Raw genomic sequence first — 20,635 nt, forward strand, 5'->3', positions numbered from 1 at the left:
ACAGGCCTCAGGCCAGTGGGCAAGTAGAAAAGATGAACCATCTGATTAAACAGATTAGTAAAATATGTCAGGAAACAAATTTATATTGGTACCAAGCCTTACCACTGGCTCTATTAAGAATTCGAACTAAACCTTGGTCAAAAGAAGAGGTTAGCCCATTTGAGATTTTGTATGGAAGACCATATCAGTCCCAGTTTAAAGGAGAAAGTCTTCAGGAAGTGGGGGAAGGCTATCTCCGACAGTTTCTGATCCATCTGGGAAAACAGTTGGAGGAGATAAATAAGAGAACAGTAGGGACAAGAGCAAGAGGTCTGGATTATCCGATTCACCCTTTCAGATCTGGAGACTGGGTTTATGTTAAGAATTTTTATGGAGATCCTCTACAGGAGAAGTGGAGCGGACCGTACCAGAGATTACTGGCCACCTTTACAGCAGTGAAGATAAAGGAACAACCTGCTTGGATACATTACTCAAGAATAAAGAAAGCACCAGAGCCAGAGAAGACATGGCAGGTCAAACCTTCAGGACCCTTGCGTATGAAATCTCATAATTTGGACTCTCATGATAACTGGAGCACAAGCTTGGGACCAGAACTTATACCTGAAATTAGTGCAGAATGTCACTAAGGTTTTCAATCGTAGTGACTGTTGGGTGTGTGCACAGTTGCCTAAATCAGGAGAAAGCCTGGATCTCCCATTAATTGGAGTTCCAATTCCTAACACTGTCTCATGGACAAATTTGTGGGTGAACACTAGCAATCTGTATTGGAAGGAAAGGTTAAAATTTGGAATAGTTAATCTTAATGCAGGTAATAAATATTACACCTGTGCACAAAGATGTATTACACTGGGAACCAGGGTAGGAGATCATGCTTGTTTATATGCCACAGATGTAGGTCACCATTCAAATTGCAATCACACTATTAACATAGATGGTATCGTAGTTCAGTGGTGGCCCATTCCTAAAGGGAAAGGATGGTATTGGTTATGTGGAGAAAATGCTTATAAGACTCTAGCCCCCAACTAGAAGGGGGCATGCACCTTAGGTGCTGTAATACCCAATTTTGCTAAACAGATTAAGCAAGGGTTTAACCCTATTACTGAACAGCACACTGCATTTCATAGTTTTGTAAGAGGGCTAATTCCATCTTTGGGAATAAGTAAATTATAATTTATAAATATCTCAGGAACCATAGAGGAAATGGAAAATAAAAACATTGATATAATCCAGGCAGAACGAGAGATAACAAGCCTATCTAAGGTGGTATTACAAAACCGAATGGCACTAGACATGTTATTGGCATCACAAGGAGGGGTTTGTTCCATAATCAGTGAAAGCTGTTGCTCCTATATAGACCAAAGTGGCAGAATTGAAACAGATCTGGAGGAAATTTGGAAACAAACTAAGATATTTCATGAAATGGCCATGGATGACATCTCCTGGGGTTTTGAAAAAAAAAAATATGGAAAAGGTTAACTTCATGGTTACCTGATCTCTCCTGGTTGAGGCAACTGGTTGCAGGTATATTGGTGTTAATTATTTTAATATTGATTACTTGTGGTATGATACAATGTTCTCTCTGGTGTTGTAAATGCTATGATAAATTATGAAGACTGGAAAAGGAGTGAAATTAAGCGCCAAGTAGAAACGGGAAATTATTTCAAAAGACTTTTGATGGTAATGGTAATATATAAAATGTTGCAAAAGAATTTGCAAAAGGACAGAAAAAGGGGGGATTTGAAACAAGGGGGACAGAAAATCACAAAATGGAATATGTAAACCTTTAGAATCAGTTTTAAGTAATGTTAAGTTTGATGGCTTTGTAACAGTAGCAATGGAAAATTACTAAAGTGCATGATACATAGAAAAAAAAATAGAGTGCAGCTAGAGAACACCCTGAGCATTCTTGTACAAGATAAATTGTTATAGTTGACAGAGTTTTAAGAAAAACAGGCTAGAAGAACAGGACACAGGGATAAGGAGTATCTGGGAATGGCAGGTGTCCAGGATGGGCTACAGTTAAACTAACTGATAAGTAGGAGGATAGGAGGATTATTATGTCTCTGGTGCTAACGAACCAATTAAACTGGTATGAGCATCTACTGCGCGTGCTCCAAAGGCTGCCAGAAGTGATGAAGATTGTTGGAAGAAGTAAATGACCCTCAGAGACCACCACCACAATTCTGTACGCATGCGGGGAACTTTCTGGAGAATGACGTAATGTATGTATGCCCAGGGACTATATAAGGACAGCTTGTGGAGCAACAGAGAGACACACGTTAGGAGGAGCTATCCCCCGTGTCTCCCGGCGCCGCAATAAAGAATACCTGCTTGTCAGCTTGAAAACTTTGTTGGCAAGTTTGTTCCTGGAGTTTTCTCCGAATCAGAACTGACAGACAGGGGTAGAGCAGTTGACGTCTTCTACCTGGACTTCTGAAAAGTGTTTGACATTGTCCCACATCTTCCTTGTCTCTGAATTGGAGAGACATCAATTTGATAGATGGACCACTCTGTGGACAAAGAACTGTTTGGATGGCTGCACGCAAAGAGTTGTGGTCAATGGCTCACTGTCCAGCTGGAGACCAGTAACAAGTGGTGTCCCTCAGGGATCTGTGTTGGGACCGGTCTTGTTCAACATCTTTGTCGGTGACATGGACAGTGGGATTGAATGCATCCTCAGCAAGTTTGCTGACGACACTAAGTTACATGGTTTGGTTGACACGCTGGAGGGAAGGAATGCCATCCAGAGGGACCTTGACACGCTTGTGAGGTGGGCCAGTGCCAACCTCATGAAGTTCAACCAAGCCAAGTGCAAGGTCCTACACCTGGGTCGGAGCAATCCCAGGCACAGCTACAGGTTGGGCAGAGAAGAGATTCAGAGCGGCCCTGCAGAGAAGGACTTGGGGGTGCTGGTCGATGAGAAAATGAACATGAGCCAGCAGTGTGCGCTCGCATCCCAGAAAGCCAACCGTATCCTGGGCTGCATCAAAAGGAGTGTGACCAGCAGGTCGAAGGAGGTGATCCTGCCCCTCTACGCTGCTCTCATGAGACCTCACTTGGAGTACCGTGCACAGTTCTGGTGTCCTCAACATAAAAAGAACATGGAGCTGTTGGAGCAGGTCTAGAGGAGGGCCACGAGGGCGATAAGGGGCCTGAAGCACCTCCTGTGTGAAGACCGGCTGAGAAAGTTGGTGCTGTTCAGCCTGGAGAAGAGAAGGCTGTGTGGAGACCTCATAGCAGCCTTCCAGTATCTGAATGGGGCCTACAAGGATGCTGGGGAGGGCCTCTTCATTAGGGACTGTAGGAATAGGACAAGGGGTGGTAGGTTCAAGCTTAAACAGTTGAAGTTTAGTTTAGATATAAGGAAGAAGTTCTTTACTGTGAGGGTGGTGAGGCACTGGAATAGGTTGCCCAAGGAAGTTGTGAATGCTCCATCCCTGGCGGTGTTCAAGGCCGAGTTGGATGGAGTCCTTGGGTGAAATGGTTTAGTGTGAGGTGTCCCTTGACACAGCAGGGGGGTTGGAACTAGATGATCTTAGGGTCCTTTCCAACCCTAACTGTTCTATGATTCTATTAAAGGAAGACAAGGGAAAATGTGGGAACTCTCTGGAAGGAAACTGGAGAACTGGTCACCTGGACATGGAGAAAGCCAAGGTACTCAATGGGTTTTTTGCTTCGGTCTTCAGCAGCAAGAGCTCCAGCCACTTTGTCCAAGTCGAAGAAGGCAAAGTCAGGGATTGGGAGGATGAAGAACTGCCTGTTGTAGGAGAACATAAATTTTGAGATCATCTTAGGAACCTGAACGTGCACAAATCCATGGGACCTGATGAGATGCATCTACGGGTCTTGAGGTAACTGGTGGATATTGTTGCTAAGCTATTATCTATCATATTTGAGAAGTTGTTTCAGTCAGGTGAAGTTCCTGCTGACTGGAAAAGGGAAATATAACCCCCATTTTTTAAAATAGAAAAAGGAAAATGCAGGGAGCTACAGGCCAGGCAGTTTCACCTCAGTGCCCTGGCAAGATCTTGGAGCAGATCCTCCTGGAAACTATGCTAAAGCACATGGAAAATAAGCAGGTGATGGGTGACAGCCATCATGGCTTCACTAAGGGCAAATCCTGTCTGACAAATTTGGTGGCCTTCTATGATGGGACTATGGAGTTGGTGGATAATGGAAGAGGGACTGACATCTACCTGGACTTGTGCAAGGCATTTGACAGTGTCCAGCACAACATCCTTTTCTCTAAACTGGAGAGAAATGGGTTTGATGGACAGACCACTCGATGGATAAGGAATTGGCTGGATGATCACACACAAAGACTTGTGGTCAACAGCTCGATGTCCAAGTGGAGATCAGTGACAACTGGTGTTCCTCCGGGGTCAGTATTGAGACTGGTGCCGTTCAACAGATCAGCAACATGGACTTGAATGCACCCTCAGCAGGTTTGCTGATGACACCAGGCTGTGTGGTGATGTCGACATTCTGGAGGGAAGGGATGGGATCCAGATGGACCTTGACAGGCTTGAGAGGTGGGCCAGTGCAAACCTCATAAAGTTCAACAAGGCCAAGTGCAAGGTCCTGCACCTGGGTCAAGGCAATCCCAAGCACAGCTACAGGCTGGTCAGAGACTGGATTGATAGCAGTCCTGTAGAGAAAGGCTTGGGGGTGTTGGTTGACGACAAGCTCACCATGAGTCTGTAGTGTGCGCTCGCAGCCCAGAAAGCCAGCCATATGCTAGGCTGTATCAGAAGGATGGTGATACTCCCCCTCTACTCAGCTGTTATGAGACCCCCCTCCAGAGTACTGCATTCAGCTCTGGGGCCCCCAACATAAGAAGGAGGCTCCCAGCATAAGGCCTGTTAGAGCAAGTCCAGAGGAGGGACATGAAGATGATCAGGGTGCTGGAGCCCCTCTCCTATGAAGAAAGGCTGGGAGAGTTGGACTTGTTCAGCCTGGAGGAAAGAATTCTTCAGGGAGACCTTAGAGCAGCTTTCCAATACCTAAAAGAGGGGCCTACAGGAATGTTGGAGAAGGACTTTTTACAAGGGCATGTAGTGACAGGACAAGGGGCAATGGCTTTAAACTGAAAGAGGGTAGATTTAGATTAGATGTTAGGAAGAAATTCTTTACTGTGAGAGAGGTGAGGTGCTGGCACAGGTTGCCCAGAGGTGTGGCTGCCCCATCCCTGGAAGTGTTCAAGACCAGGTTGGATGGGTCTTGGAGCAACCTGGTCTAGTGGAAGGTGTCCCTGCCTGTGGCAGGGGGGTTGGAACTAGGTGATCCTTAAGATCACTTCCAACCCAAACCATTATATGGTTCTATTAAGAGGTGAAAGTGCTGCAATGAATGATGTAAGGACATAAATTCTGATAATTATCCTTTCCTGTTACTTGAGAATAAGTTGCAGGAATACAGCATTATATTTTATTTTCTAGTTTTTAGCAGATTTGTTGTATTTCAATGTCTGGCTTCCTGTCTACTTCTAGTGAACCCAGGAGGATGGGCACCAGCATCGGTGTTACGGACAGTGGCAAAACGAGAATATCCAAAGTTCTTAAAGCGTTTTACATCATATGTGCATGAGAAAACGGCAGGAAAGCCTATTTTATTCTAGTATTAGCAGGTATACTTTTTTTTAATTTTTCATTCACTGTAAATATTTAAGGCCAATCAGAACTATGCGATCTAAAACTGTCTTATGCTTGGCTTGAATTCAGTGCTTAGTTTTAATCTGTATATGCAGTTTACTCTTTAAAACATTCATGTCGTCATGCTTTAACCTGAGCCAGCAACTAAGTACCATGCAGCCATTCGCTCACTCCCTCTTCTCCCTGCTGGGTGGAATGGGGAGGAGAATTGGAAAAAGATAAAACCCATGAGGTAAGATAAGAAGAGTTTAAAGATTGAAATAAAAATAAATATAATAATATTAATAATAATAGAAATAACAACAATAAAAATTATAATAGTAGGGAACAACAAAAAAAGGAGAAATAAAAATTCAGAAAGCACAAGTGACACTGTCCTGGGTTCAGCAGTAGCAGTCATTTTTCTCCTTCTTAGTAGCTGGTGCAGTGCTGTGTTTTTGACTTTCAGCCTGGGAATAACACTGATAACAATGATGTTTTTAGTTGTTGCTAAGTAATGTTTACTCTGACCAAGGACTTTGTCCTGGGTTCAGCAGTAGTAGTCATTTTTCTCCTTCTTAGTAGCTGGTGCAGTGCTGTGTTTTGACTTTTGGCCTGAGAACAGAGTTGATAACACAAATGTTTGGTCTGACCAGGGACTTTTTGAGCCTCATGCTCTGCCAGGGAGGAGGGGAGGCCGGGAGGAAGCAGAGACAGGACACCTGACCCAAACTAGCCAAAGAGGTATTCCATACCACAGCACGTCATGCCCAGGATGTAACGGAGAGTTACCTAGAAGGGCTAGTTCACTGCAGGGTTGGACGAGGTATCAGTCGGTGCTTGGTTGGGTGGGGTGGGGCGAGTTATCGGTTGGCTGGTGGTGAGGTGTTGTATTCTCTTCCCTTGTTATTTCCCTTATCATTGTTATTATTGGTGGTAGCAGTAGTGATTTGTGTTATACCTTAGTTACTAAACTGTTCTTATCTCAACCCATGGGAGTTGCATTCTTTTCAATTCTCCTCCCCATCCGTCCAGGAGTAGAGGGAGGGAAAAAAGGGGGGGAGTGAGTGAACAAGCTGTGTGACTTTGTTTAAACCATGACAGACTTTCTGCGTCTCATGCTCTGCCAGGGAGGAGGGGAAGCTGGGAGGAAGCAGAGACAGGACACCTGACCCAAGCTAGCCAAAGGGGTATTCCATACCACAGCACATCATGCCCAGTATATAAACTGGGGGCAGTTACCCAGAAGGGCTAGATCACTGCTTGGGTCGGGCTGTGTATCGGTTGGCGGTGGTAAGCGTTTGTATTCTCTTCATTTGTTATTTTCCTTTTCATTATTATTATTGTTGGTAGCAGTAGTAGTTTTGTGTTATACCTTATTTAGTGGACTGTTCTTATCTCAACGCATGGGAGTTACATTCTTTTCATTCTCCTCCCCATCCCTCCTGGAGTAGGGGGAGGAAGGGCGTGAGTGAGCGAGCGGCTGCGTGGGTCTGGGTTATCAGCTGAGCACACACTACAGCAGACACACAGTACAATTGCTCACCACCTGCTGACTGATGCCCAGCCTGTCCCCAAGCATCAGTCAGTGCCTCCCGGCCAATTCACAGAATCACAGAATCCCAAGGGTTGGAAGGGACCTCAAAAGATCATCTAGTCCAACCCCCCCACAAGAGCAGGGTAACCTACAGTACATCACACAGGAACTTGTCCAGGCGGGCCTTGAATATCTCCAGTGTAGGAGACTCCACAACCCCCCTGGGCAACCTGTTCCAGTGCTCTGTCACTCTTACAGTAAAGAAGTTCTTCCTGATGTTAACGTGGAACTTCTTATGCTCCAGTTTACACCCATTGCCCCTTGTCCTATCACTGGATATCACTGAAAAAAGCCTAGCTCCATCATCCTGACACCTACCCTTTACATATTTGTAAACATTGATGAGGTCACCTCTCAGTCTCCTCTTCTCCAAGCTAAAGAGACCCAGCTCCCTCAGCCTCTCCTCATAAGGGAGATGTTCCACTCCCCTAATCATCTTTGTGGCTCTGCGCTGGACTCCTTCAAGCAATTCCCTGTCCTTCTTGAACAGAGGGGCCCAGAACTGGACGCAAAATTCCAGATGCGGCCTCACCAAGGCTGAGTAGAGGGGGAGGAGAACCTCTCTTGACCTACTAACCACTCCCTTTCTAATGCACCCCAAGATGCCATTTGCCTTCTTGGCCGCAAGAGCACATTGCTGGCTCATGGTCATCCTCCTATCCACCAGGACCCCCAGGTCCCTTTCCTCTTCGCTACTTTCCAGCAGGTCAACCCCCAACCTGTACTGGTACATGGAGTTGTTCTTCCCCAGATGCAAGACTCTACACTTGCCCTTGTTAAATTTCATCAAGTTTCTCCCTGCCCAACTCTCCAGCCTGTCCAGGTTTCACTGAATTGCAGCACAGCCTTCTGGTGTGTCAGCCACTCCTCCCAGTTTTGTGTCATCAGCAAACTTGCTGATGGTGCACTCAGTTCCCTCATCCAGGTCATTGATGAAAATATTAAACAGCACCGGTCCCAGCACCGACCCCTGAGGAACTCCACTAGTCACAGACCTCCAGCTAGATTCTGCGCCATTGACCACAACTCTCTGCCTTCTTCCTTTCAAACAGTTCTCGATCCACCTCACTACTTGATCATCAAGCCCACACTTCCTTTGCTTATCTATGAGGATGCTGTGGGAGACAGTATCAAATGCCTTACTGAAATCAAGAAAAACTACATCTACCGCTCTACCATCATCCCTCCACCTAGTCACTTCCTCATAGAAGGCTATAAGGTTGGTCATACATGACTTCCCCCTCATAAAACCATGTTGGCTGTTCTTAATGACCCCCTCATCCTTGATATGCCTAGTGATGGAGTCAAGAATAAGTTGTTCCATCACCTTTCCAGGGATGGAGGTAAGGCTGACCGGTCTATAATTACCCGGGTCCTCCTTCTTGCCCTTCTTATAGATTGGTGTGACCTTTGCCATCCGCCAATCCTCAGGCAGCTCTCCCGTTTCCCACGACTTACCAAAGATGATGGAGAGTGGCCTAGCAATGACCTCCGCCAGCTCCCTCAGCACCCGTGGGTGCATTCCATCCAGACCCATCGATTTACAGATGTCCAGATTGCATAGCTGATCCCTAACCCAATCCTCATCTACCAAAGCAAACTCCTCCTTTGTCCTGACTCCTTCTGGGGCTATAGAAATCCGGGGCCCTCGGGGAGATTCTGCAGGAGTAAAGACAGAGGCAAAGAAGGCATTCAGCACCTCTGCCTTCTTTATATCCTCTGTCTCCAGGGTACCCACTTCGTTCAGCAGTGGGCCTATATTGCCTCTTGTGTTAGTTTTATTTGCTATGTATTTGAAGAAGCCCTTTCTATTGTCTTTAACCCGACTAGCAAGATTGAGTTCCAAGGAGGCCTTAGCTGTCCTAATTGCCTCCCTACATCCTCTAACAACTGTCCTATATTCCTCCCAAGCGGCCAGCCCCTCCTTACATAATCCATAGATTCTCCTTTTCCACTTGAGTTTGCCCAGCAGCTCCTTGTTTAACCACGCCGGTCTCCTAGATCCCTTACTTGATTTCCTACTCATTGGGACGCTCCGATCCTGAGCTTGGAAGAAGCGGTCCTTGAATGCTAACCAACTATCTTGAGCCCCTTTACCGCCTAGTACACTTTCCCATGAGACTTCCCTTAGCAGTTGACTGAAGAGGCCAAAGTTGGCCCTTTGGAAATCCAGAACTGTGGCTTTGCTAGGTATTCTATTCCTCCCACACAGGATCCTAAACTCCACCATCTCATGGTCACTGCAGCCAAGGCTGCCACTGACCGTCACCACTTCAACCAAACCCTCCTTTTTGGCAAGTACTAAATCTATCAGCGCTGCTCTCCTAGTTGGTACATCCACCATTTGCATTAAGAAATTATCATCAATGCACTCGAGGAACCTCCTAGACTGTGAATGACTGGCTGTGTGAGTCTTCCAGCAAATATCGGGGTAGTTAAAGTCCCCCACGACGACTAAGGCATGTAGTCGCGAGGCTACTTCCAGTTGCCTGTAGAAAGCCTCATCAACTCCTTCGTCCTGATCAGGAGGTCTGTAATAGACCCCCACAACTGTATCACCCGTGCCAGTCTGCCCCTTAATTCGTACCCACAGACATTCCACTTGCTCCTCATCCGACCCCGGACAGAACTCAATACATTCTAGTTGCTCTCTCACGTAAAGAGCAACTCCACCACCTCGCTTCGCTGACCTATCTTTCCTAAAAAGGACATAGCCATCCATGACCACATTCCAGTCATGTGAACTGTCCCACCATGTCTCTGTAATTGCCACTAGATCATAACCTTTAGCCTGCACACAGACTTCTAACTCCTCTTGTTTATTCCCCATGCTGCGTGCATTGGTGTACAGGCATTTCAGGGAGCCAGTCCTAGTACCCTTTTTCCCCTGCGGGACAGGGTCTAAAAAGCTATCCTTTCCCACAAGTGAAACAAGAGATTGATAGTCCTCCTTAGCCCGCCATCCTTCAATCCCTAGCATGTTCCTCTTGGGCTTGTCCCCAACAGGCCCAGTTAAATCCCCTCCCCCCTTCATAACTAGTTTAAAGCCCTGTCAATAAGCCCTGCTAACTCCTGCCCCAAAACCCTTTTTCTTCTCTGGGACTGGTGTATCCCGCCTGTCACCAGCAAACCAGGTGTCCCATACAGCAGCCCGTGACTGAAAAACCCAAACCCCTGCCTTTGGCACCAGTCACGTAGCCATACATTAACCTGCAGAGTCTTCTTATATATCCCTTCACCCTCGCTTGCAACAGGTATGGAGGCAAACACCACTTGCGCTCCAGACCCTTTAACCAGCCGTCCCAGGGCCCTGTAGTCTGTCTTCATCGCCCTTACGTTCCTCGTAATAATTTCGTCACTGCCAACCTGAAAAACCAGCAGTGGGTAGTAGTCAGACGGCTGCACCAGTTCAGAGAGCTTCTTTTTAACATCTCTAATCTGAGCCCCAGGCAGGCAGCAGACCTCCCTGTGGGGTGGATCCGGTCGACAAATGGGCCCTTCTGTTCCCCTCAGAAGGGAGTCACCCACCACAATTACTCTTCTTTTCTTCTTGGTTGGGGAAGTTCTGAGGCATGTGGGTGAGTGACTAGCCCTGGGTGACTCACTAGATAGATTTGCCTCACCATCTCCATTCACCTGGCCCTGAATTTCCAAGACCTCGTACCTGTTATTCAAGGGCAATTGGGAGGGAGGAAGGGATTGTGAGGCTTTTCGCTTACCTCTCCGAGGAGGAACCTCCCTCCATCCATCCTTGTCCATTAAGCTCTCTCCTTCTGTCTGATGGTAGGAGGGAAGGGGATCCATATCTTGTTGAACCACTTCCCTCTGCCCTTGCCTTAGGGTGTGGTTCCACCAATCTATTTCACTTTCACACTCTCTAATGGCTCTCAACTTTTCTACCTCCTCCCTCAGTTCAGCCACCTGCCTGAGCAGGTCATTTATTTGCTCACAGCGAACACAAGCAGTATCACTGGCTCCCTCCAATACAAGTGCCAGGCTCAGGCATTCGCTGCAGCCAGAGACCTGCACAGCTGCATGTCTGCAGGAAGGCTCAGTCTGGATACCCACATTAGTACTCACTGTAGCTTTCGATCGTGTTGTAACCATGATCTATCTGGTCAATCAATCCGTCTACATCTCTCAGCACTCCTTCCCCCTCCTGTACTCCAGGCGAGTCCTCTCGATGAGGCGGTTGGAACGCTTCCCTGCCCGCTCACCTGCCCGCTCGCCTGCCCGCGCGAACTGCCACGCAAACTGCCTCGACCCTCTGCCTCGACGCTCTCTGTTTGCCGGCAAACTGCCTCGACCCTCTGCCTCGACGCTCTCTGTTTGCCGCGCAAACTGCCTCGACCCTCTGCCTCGACGCTCTCTGTTTGCCGGCAAACTGCCTCGACCCTCTGCCTCGACGCTCTCTGCCGCGCAAACTGCCTCGACCCTCTGCCTCGACGCTCTCTGTTTGCCGGCAAACTGCCTCGACCCTCTGCCTCGACGCTCTCTGTTTGCCGGCAAACTGCCTCGACCCTCTGCCTCGACGCTCTGTGTTTGCCGTCTCTGGTCGCCGCGCTCCCTGGGAAGGTTTTTTAGCCACTCCCAGCTGGTGCCACTCCTCCTGGCTCCGCCCCCTGTGAGTCAGCCCCTCGCGGGAGCTGAGCTTCCAAGTCCTGGGCAAGTCCTGTTGAGGACTTGAGGCTCCCTCCTCAGTGGCTCTTGTCGCTCTGAGTTGAGGCTCCTGGACGCTGATCTCTCCCCTCTCCGCTCCGGTGTTGCAGGCGTCCTCTCTCAAGCTACTCACCTCAGCAACTGATCGAGAGTGGCCGTTGATGGCCGGTTTGAATCTGACACCGAGCCTCCTGGCTCCGCCCCCTGTGAGTCAGCCCCTCTCGGGAGCTGAGCTTCCGAGTCCTGGGCAAGTCCTGTTGAGGACTTGAGGCTCCCTCCTCAGTGGCTCTTGTCGCTCTGAGTTGAGGCTCCTGGACGCTGATCTCTCCCCTCTCCGCTCCGGTGTTGCAGGCGTCCTCTCTCAAGCTACTCACCTCAGCAACCCCCAGTTTATATACTGAGCATGATGTTCTATGGTATGGAATATCCCTTTGGCTAGTTCAGGTCAGCTGTCCTGTCTGTGCTCCCTCCCAGCTTCTTGTGCACCTGGTCACTGTCAGGGATTGTTACCTGGTTCTGATTCCATCACCGCTGCACTCATCCAGTTTCATCAAAGTTCATTCTTCATTAATGTGATGATCTAAAGAGAGTTGGGTTCAGGCCCCCAAGTCTAGAGCAGTGGACATGGATGCCACAAGATGCCCAGTGTGGAAATGGGCATGTAGCTGCCATAAAAGTGTTCTATAGACGTCAATAGCATACAATTTAATTTACTGGCTATTCTCACCCAAAATCATATCCCATTGAGGAACACGCCATACTTCCCCATCCTCTTGCATTACCCACCAAGGGCACCCAGGTCCTTGAGCAAAAGCAGTCCCACAACTGAGTTTACCTTTCCCTGAGGCAGGAATAACCCAGACTGTTTTCCCCAGCAGATTCTTTATGTGCACTACAGCAACTTTATCCCCTTCTACAGGATGAGTGTTTTCATTGGGCCAGGACGGAACAATTAAAAGATCATCTAGTGTTGACTAACCACATTGCTTATGCTAAATGTGTATCCCAATGTTTGAAAGTCCCACTACCCATTGCTCTCAGTGTAGTTTTTAACAGCAAATTGTACCATTCGATTTTCCCAGAGACTATTGCATGACAGGACATTTGATACACAACAACTCAATGCCATGCTCTTTGGCCCAAACGTCTATGAGGTTATTCTGGAAATGTGTCCCATTCTTTGACTCACTTCTCTCTGGGGTGCCGTGTTGCCACAAGGTTTGTTTCTCAAGGCCCAGGATAGTGTTCCAGGCAGTGGCATGGGGCATAGCATATTTTTCCAGCCATCTGGTGGTTGCTTCCACCATGGTAAGCACATGGCACTTGCCTTGGCGGGTCGGTGGGAGTGTGATGTAGTCAATCTGCCAGGCCTCCCCATATTTGTACTTCAGCCATTGTCCTCCATACCAGAGAGGCTTTAACTTCTTGGCTTGCTTAATTGAAGCACGTTTCACATTCGTGAATAACCTGGGCAATAGTGTCCATTGTTAAATCCACCCCTCAGTCATGAGCCCATCTATATGTTGCATCTCTGCCTTGGTGCCTTGAGGTGTCATGGGCCCACCGGATCAAAAATAATTCACCCTTATGTTGCCAACCTAAGTCCATCTGAGCCACATCAATCTTAGCAGCTTTATCCACTTGTTGGTTGTTCTGGTGTTCCTCAGTGGCCCAACTCTTGGGTACATGAGCATCTACATGGGGTGCCTTCACCACCGTGTTCTGCACCCAGCAGCGATATCCTGCCACAGTGCAGCAGCCCAGATGGGCTTACCTCTGCACTGCCAGTTGCTCTGCTTCCATTGCTGCAACCACCCTCACAGGGCATTTGCCACCATCCATGAGTCAGTATTGAGACTTTTCTCATTCAGCAATGTCCAAGGCCAGCTGGATGGCTTTCACCTGTGCAAACTGAGTCAATTCGCCCTCTCCTTCAGCAGTTTCCGCAACTTGTCACATGGGACTCCATACAGCTGCCTTCCATCTCTAATGCTTTCCCACAATATGGCAGGATCCATCAGTAAACAAGGCATATTGCTTCTCACTTTCTGGTCGTTTATTATACATTGGGGCCTCTTCTGCATGCATCACCTCCTCCTCTGGTGACATTCCGAAATCCTTGTCTTCTGACCATTCCATGGTGAATTACAAGATTCCTGGCCAAGTGGGATTTCCTCTTCGAGCTTGTTGTATGATCAGTGAGACCCACTTACTCCATGTAGCATCAGCTACATGATGTTTAGAGATCTCTTTGAACATCCAGCCCAGCATAGGCAACCGGGGTGCCAGGAGGAGCTGTGCTTCAGTGCCAGTCACTTCTGAAGCAGCTCGAACCCCTTCATAGGCTGCCAGTATCTCTTTTTCAGTGGGAGTGTAGCTGGCCTCGGATCCTCTGTATCCCTGACTCCAAAAGCCGAGGGGTCAACCTTGAGTCTCCCCTGGAGCTCCCTGCCAGAGGGAGCTCCAGGCTCCAGGTAGGACCACTCTCCTCGGCTGTCGTGTAGAGCACATTTTTCACATCTGGCCTGGTCCGGACTGGTCCAAGGGCTACTGCATGAACTATCTCTCATTTAATTTGCTCAAAGGCTTGTTGTTTCTCAGGGCCCCATTTAAAATCATTCGTCTTCCGGGTCACATGGTAGAGAGGCCTTACAATCAAACTGTGATTTGGTATGTGCATTCTCCAGGACTCCACAACACCCAAGAAAGCTCGTGTTTCTTTCTTAATAGTTGGTGAAGACATTGCTTTTATCTTTTTGATCACATCTGTGGGGATCTGGTGATGTCCGTCTTCCCATTTTATTCCCAAAACTTGAATCTCCTGTGCAGGTCCCTTGACCTTACTCTGTTTTATGGCAAAACTGGCCTTCAGACAGATTTGGATTATTTTCCTCCCTTTCTCTTAAACTTCTGCTGTATCGCCCCACATGATGATGTCATCAATGTATTGCAGGTGTCAGAATACCAGGTTGGGAGGGACCTCAAAGATCATCTGGTCCAACCTTTCTAGGCAAAGCATGACCTAGATTAGTTGACCCAGCACTCTTTCCAGACATGTCTTAAAAGCATCCCATGTTGGGGAGTCTACCCCTTTCCTGGGGAGATTATTCCAATGGCTGATTGTTCTCATTGTGAAAAATTTTCCTCTTGTGTCTAGTTGGAATCTCCCCAGGAGGAACTTGTGCCCATTACTCTCATCTTTTTCATGTGACTCCTTGTAAATAGGGAATCTCCATCTTCTTTGTAGCCACCCTTTAAATACTGGAACATGGTGATAAGGTCTCCCCTGACTCTTCTTTTCTCTAGGCTGAACAAACCCCGTTCTCTCAGCCTTTCCTCATGTGGCAGGCTCCCTGGTCCTTTGTTATTGTGCCCCTTCTCTGGACCTCTCCAGCCTGTCCACATCCTTTTTTATATAGCAGGGACCAAAAGTGAACACGGTATTCCAGTTGTGGCCTGACAAGCACTAAGCAGAGAGAGATAATGACATCTTTATCTCTGCTGGTGATGCCCTTCTTGATGTAACCCAGAATCCTGTTGGCTTTCTTTGCCGCAGCAGCACACTCTTCACCCCTATTGAGCTTGTTGTCCATCAGGACCTCAGGTCTCTTTCCACAGAGCTTCTTCCCAGCCAGGTAGATCCCAGCCTGTGCTATACTCTTGGATTGTGTTTACTCAGGTGCAAGACCTTACACTTGTCCTTATTGAACTTCACAAGGTTCTTGTTAGCCCACTCTTACTATCCAAGTCTTCCTGCAGGTTGGCTCTCCCATTCAATGTGTCCACTTCCCCCCTCAGTTTGGTATCATTGGCAAACTTCATCAAGGGACGTTTGATCCCATCATCCAGATCACTTATGAAGACATCGAGCAGTGTTGGGCCCAATACCGATTCCTGGTGCACCCTGCTAGTGACAGGTCTCCAGATGGAAAAGGACCTATTTACCACCATGCTCTGAGTGCGGCCTGTCAGCCAGTTCCCAACCCACTGCACAGACCAATTGTCAAGACCATAACACATCAGTTTCTCTAGGAGGAATGTGTGGGAAACTGTATCGAAAGCCTTGGAGAAATCCAGATAGATGATGTCCACTGCTTGCCCCGCATCAAATGAGCAGGTTTCTTTGTCGTAGGAGATCAGGTTTATCAAGCACAATTTGCCCCTGGTAAATCCATGCTGGCTTTTCTCAAGCATATTAGTAAGGTTCCATGGGATATAGCCCTGCAGGGCAGGGGGGCCCAAGACTCTTGGTTGATATTCAAGGATCACCTGCTACAAGCTCAGGAGTGCTGCATCCCAACTAGAAGGAAGTGCAGCAGGAGGGCCAGGAGACCTCCTTGGATGGATAAGGAGCTGCTGAGGAAAATTCAAAGGAAAAAAGAGGCTTATAAAAAATAGAAGCAAGGAGAGGCCACCTGGGTAGAGTACAGGGATGTTGTCTGGGAAGCTAAGGACCAGGTTAGGAAGGCTAAGGCCCAGTTAGAATTAAACTTTGCCAGGGATGTTAAGGATAACAGGAAGGGATTCTACAGGTACGTAGCAAACAAAAAACAGACTAGGGACAACATAGGCCCCCTGAGGAAGCTTTCGGGAGAACTGGCTACACAGGATTTGGAGAAGGCTGAGGTTCTGAATGACTTCTTTGCCTTGGTCTTCACTGGCAAAGGCTCTGACTGCACCACCCAGGTCTTAGAAGGTAGACACAGGGACTGTGAGAATGAAGACCTTGGGCCCACTGTAGGAGAGGATCTGGTTCAAGACCATGTTAAAAATCTGGATGTGCACATGTCCCTGGGACCTGATGAAATCCATCCTAAAGGAGCTGGCAAATGAAGTTGCTAAGCCACTGGCCATCATATTTGAAAAATCATGGCAGTCAGGTGAAGTTCCCGACGACTGGAAAAAGGGAAATATAACCCCCATTTTCAAGAAGGGGAAAATGGAAGACCCGGGGAATTACAGACCAGTCAGTCTCACCTCTGTGCATGGTAATATCTTGGAGTACATTCCCCTGGACAGCATGCCAAGGCACATGAAAAACAACGAGGTGCTTGGTCACAGCCAACATGGCTTCAATAAGGGGAAATCCTGCCTGACCAATTTGGTGGCCTTCTATGATGGGGCTATAGAACTGATGGACAAGGGTAAAGCAGTTGATGTCATCTACCTGGACATATGCAAAGCGTTCAACACTGTCCCACACAACATCCTTCTCTCTAAATTGGAGAGATGGACCACTCGGTAGATAAAGAACTGGCTGGATGGCCGCACACAAAGAGTTGTGATCAGTGGCTCAGTGTCTGGCTGGAGACCGATAATGAGTGGTGTCCCTCAGGGATCGGTGTTGGGACCTGTCTTGTTTAACATCTTCATCGCTGACATGGACAGTGGGATTGAGTGTGCCCTCAACAAGTTTGCCGATGACACCAAGCTGTGTGGTCCGGTTGATATGCTGGAGGGAAGGGATGCCATCCAGAGGGACCTTGACACGCTTGTGAGGTGGGCTGATGCCAACCTTATGAAGTTCAACCACGACAAGTGCAAGGTTCTACACCTGGGTCGGAGCAATCCCAGGCACGGCTACAGACTGGGCAAAGAAGAGATTCAGAGCGGCCCTGCAGAGAAGGACTTGGGGGTGCTGGTCGATGAGAAAATGAACATGAGCCGGCAGTGTGCGCTCGCAGCCCAGAAAGCCAACCGTATCCTGGGCTGCATCAAAAGGAGTGTGACCAGCCGGTCGAAGGAGGTGATCCTGCCCCTCTACTCTGTTCTTGTGAGACCTCACCTGGAGTATTGTGTGCAGTTCTGGTGTCCTCAACATAAAAAGGACATGGAACTGCTGGAACAAGTCCAGAGGAGGGCCACGAGGATGATCAGGGGACTGGAGCACCTCCCGTATGAAGATAGGTTGAGGAAGTTGGGACTGTTCAGCCTGGAGAAGAGAAGGCTGCATGGAGACCTCATATCAGCCTTCCAGTACCTGAAGGGGGCCTATAGGGATGCTGGGGAGGGACTCTTCATCAGGGACTGTAGTGACAGGACAAGGGGTAACGGGTTCAAACTTAAACAGGGGAAGTTTAGATTGGATATAAGGAGGAAATTCTTTCCTGTTAGGGTGGTGAGACACTGGAATCGGTTGCCCAGGGAGGTTGTGAGTGCTCCATCCCTGGCAGTGTTCAAGGCCAGGTTGGATATAGCCTTGTGTGGGATGGTTTAGTGGGAGGTGTCCCTGCCTATGGTAGGTGGGTTGGAACTAGATGATCTTGAGGTCCTTTCCAACCCTAACTATTCTACGGTTCTATGATTCTATATGCTTGATTTGACTTGTGATAGCCCCCAGGAGCATTCTCTCCATAGTCTTCCCAGGGACTGATGTAAGACTGATGGGCCTATAATTTTGTGGATTCTCCTTTGAGCTGTTCTTGTATATGGGGGTGACATTAGCCTTCTTCCAGTCTTCTGGGACGTCCTCCAGTCTCCATGATTTCTCAAAGATTATGGAGAGCAGCCTCACAATGATGTCATCCAGCTTTCTTAACACCCTTCAGTGGATATTATCAGGGCCCATTGATTTGTAGGGTCGAGCTCCTGTAATAGTCACATACCAACTCTTCCTTTACTGACAGTGGACCTGTGTCTGCATCAACCTGAATTTTGTATCCCAAGTCCTGGGGCCCAACATTCCTAGTAAAGACAGAGGTGAAGAGAGTGTTGAAAACCTCTCCCTCTTCAGTGTTGTTGGTAACTAATTCCCCTCTCTTACTTAACATCAGGCCAGTATTTTCCTTTTGTTTCTGTTTACTCTTAATGCACCTGAAGAACCCTTGTAGTTCTTGACATCTCTGGCCAGTTTCAGTTCATGCTGGGCTTTTCTTTTCTAACTGCATCTCTGCACACCCTGACAATGCCCTTACAGTTCTCAACAGTTATTTGTCCGCTTTCCCATGTCTGATATGCTTCTCTTGGTTTTGAGCAGACTCAGAAGCTCACAGTTAAGCCAACGGGGTCTCTTGCTCTGCCTACTTCCCTTACTTTTAAAGGGGATTAACTGCTTTTGTGCTTCCAGGAGAGTGTTCTTGAAAAACTCCCAGCACTCATTAGCTTCTTTGTCCTCCCACTAGCTTCCCACAGAATCCCTCCCAGCTGAGCTCTGAGCAAGCTGGTTTGCTCTTCTGATATCTAAACCCTTTGTCTTAGTACTAACTTTCAGCACGATCAGCAGGATCCCAAACTCCACAATATTATGATCACTGCAGCCAAGGCTGTCAACTGAGATATTACAAAACAGGTTTTCTGGGTTTGTGAGTAGCAAGTCCAGCAGTGCCTCTTTCCTGGTTAGCACATCTAACATTTTGTCCCGGGTTCAGCAGTAGCAGTTATTTTTCTCCTTCTTAGTAGCTGGTGCAGTGCTGTGTTTTTGATTTTTGGCCTGGGAACAGTGCTGATAACGCTGATGTTTTTAGTTGCTGCTCAAATGTTTGGTCTGACCAAGGACTTTCTGAGCCTCATGCTCTGCCAGGGAGGAGGGAAAGCCGGAGGAAGCGGAGACAGGACACCTGATCCAAACTGACCAAAGAGGTATTCCATACCACAGCACATCATGCCCAGGATGTAATGGAGAGTTACCAGGAAGGGCTAGGGACTGCAGTGTTGGACGAGGTATTGGTCAGTGCTCGGCTGGGGGGAGTGGGGCGAGTTAGTGGTCAGCTGGTGTTGAGGTGTTGTATACTTTCCCCTTGTTATTTCCTGTATCATTATTATTATTGGTGGTAGCAGTAGTGATTTGTGTTATGCCTTAGTTACTGAACTGTTCTTATCTCAACCCCTGGGAGTTGCATTCTTTTCTATTCTCCTCTCCGTCCCTCCAGGAGTAGGGTGAGGGCAAGAAGGGGGGGGAGTGAGTGAACGAGCTTTGTGGTTGGGTTTAAACCACGACACATTTGTATGAGGAAGCAGTCCTCCACTCATTCCAGGAACTTGATGGATGACATATGGGCTGCTGTGTTGTTCTTCCAACAAATGTCTGGGTAGTTGAAGTCACCCATAAAAACTAGGTTCTGCTGAGCTGAGGCTTCCTTAAGTGACCTAAATATTGCTTCGTTGGCCTTCTCGTCTTGGTTTGGAGGTCAATAGCAGATGCCTATTGTAAGATCCTCCTTGGAGATGACCCCTCTGATCTTGACCCAGAGGCATTCAGTAGGGCTTCTACAATTGCCATAGTTGACTTCTGTACATTCAAGGTTCTCCTTAACATAGAGCATGACTCCTCCTCCCTTTCTTCCCTGCCTGTCTTTATGAAACAGCCATCCATCATGATCCTTCAGTCATGTGAGTTATCCCACCTTGATGTTCTCAAAGGTCTTTTCCAACCTGGTTGATTCTATGATTGTATGATTCTTTGTTTCAGTTATTCCTATGATATCATAGCTTTCTGACTGGGCGCTGAGCTCCAGATCCTCCTGTTTATTTCCCAGGCTTTGTGTATTAATATACATACACTTGAGGTGATTTGCCTTCTGGCTCTCATCTTAGGAGGCAGTTAAGGAGCATTTATCTGGCTTCGCCCTTTCTTCTAATGGTAAAATAGAGGAAAAAATAACTTGGGCACCAATATTTTTCACATGCACCTCCAGGGCTTTATAGTATTCCTTGATTTTGCTCAGGTTCCAGCATGTGATGTCATTTGTGCCCACATGAAAGTGTAGCAGCAGATAGTAGTCTGTGTTCTTGACAAGTTGTGGCACCCTCT

The 20,635-nt window shown here is 47.7% G+C and overlaps 1 protein-coding gene across 13 annotated transcripts in view; it reads left to right on the top strand.

The window, feature by feature from the left end:
* Positions 1 to 20,635, top strand: part of LOC136004218 (ceramide transfer protein-like) — a 121,507-nt gene that overhangs the window by 73,763 nt on the left and 27,109 nt on the right. For 4 of the 13 annotated variants that reach the window (XM_065660518.1, XM_065660519.1, XM_065660515.1 and 1 more), the window contains one exon: positions 5,490 to 5,626. The exons of 1 other annotated variant lie outside the window; for it this stretch is intronic. In XM_065660518.1, the coding sequence (XP_065516590.1) occupies positions 5,490 to 5,617 (128 nt within the window). In that variant the 3' untranslated portion in view covers positions 5,618 to 5,626. Of the gene's footprint in view, positions 1 to 3,579; positions 3,666 to 3,686; positions 3,852 to 5,489; positions 5,627 to 20,635 lie in introns of those variants that run through there. 8 more of the 13 variants (XR_010608291.1, XR_010608297.1, XR_010608293.1 and 5 more) reach the window with 7 other exon arrangements.

Source organism: Lathamus discolor, chromosome W (assembly GCF_037157495.1).
Source record: "Lathamus discolor isolate bLatDis1 chromosome W, bLatDis1.hap1, whole genome shotgun sequence".
NCBI lineage: Eukaryota > Metazoa > Chordata > Aves > Psittaciformes > Psittacidae > Lathamus > Lathamus discolor.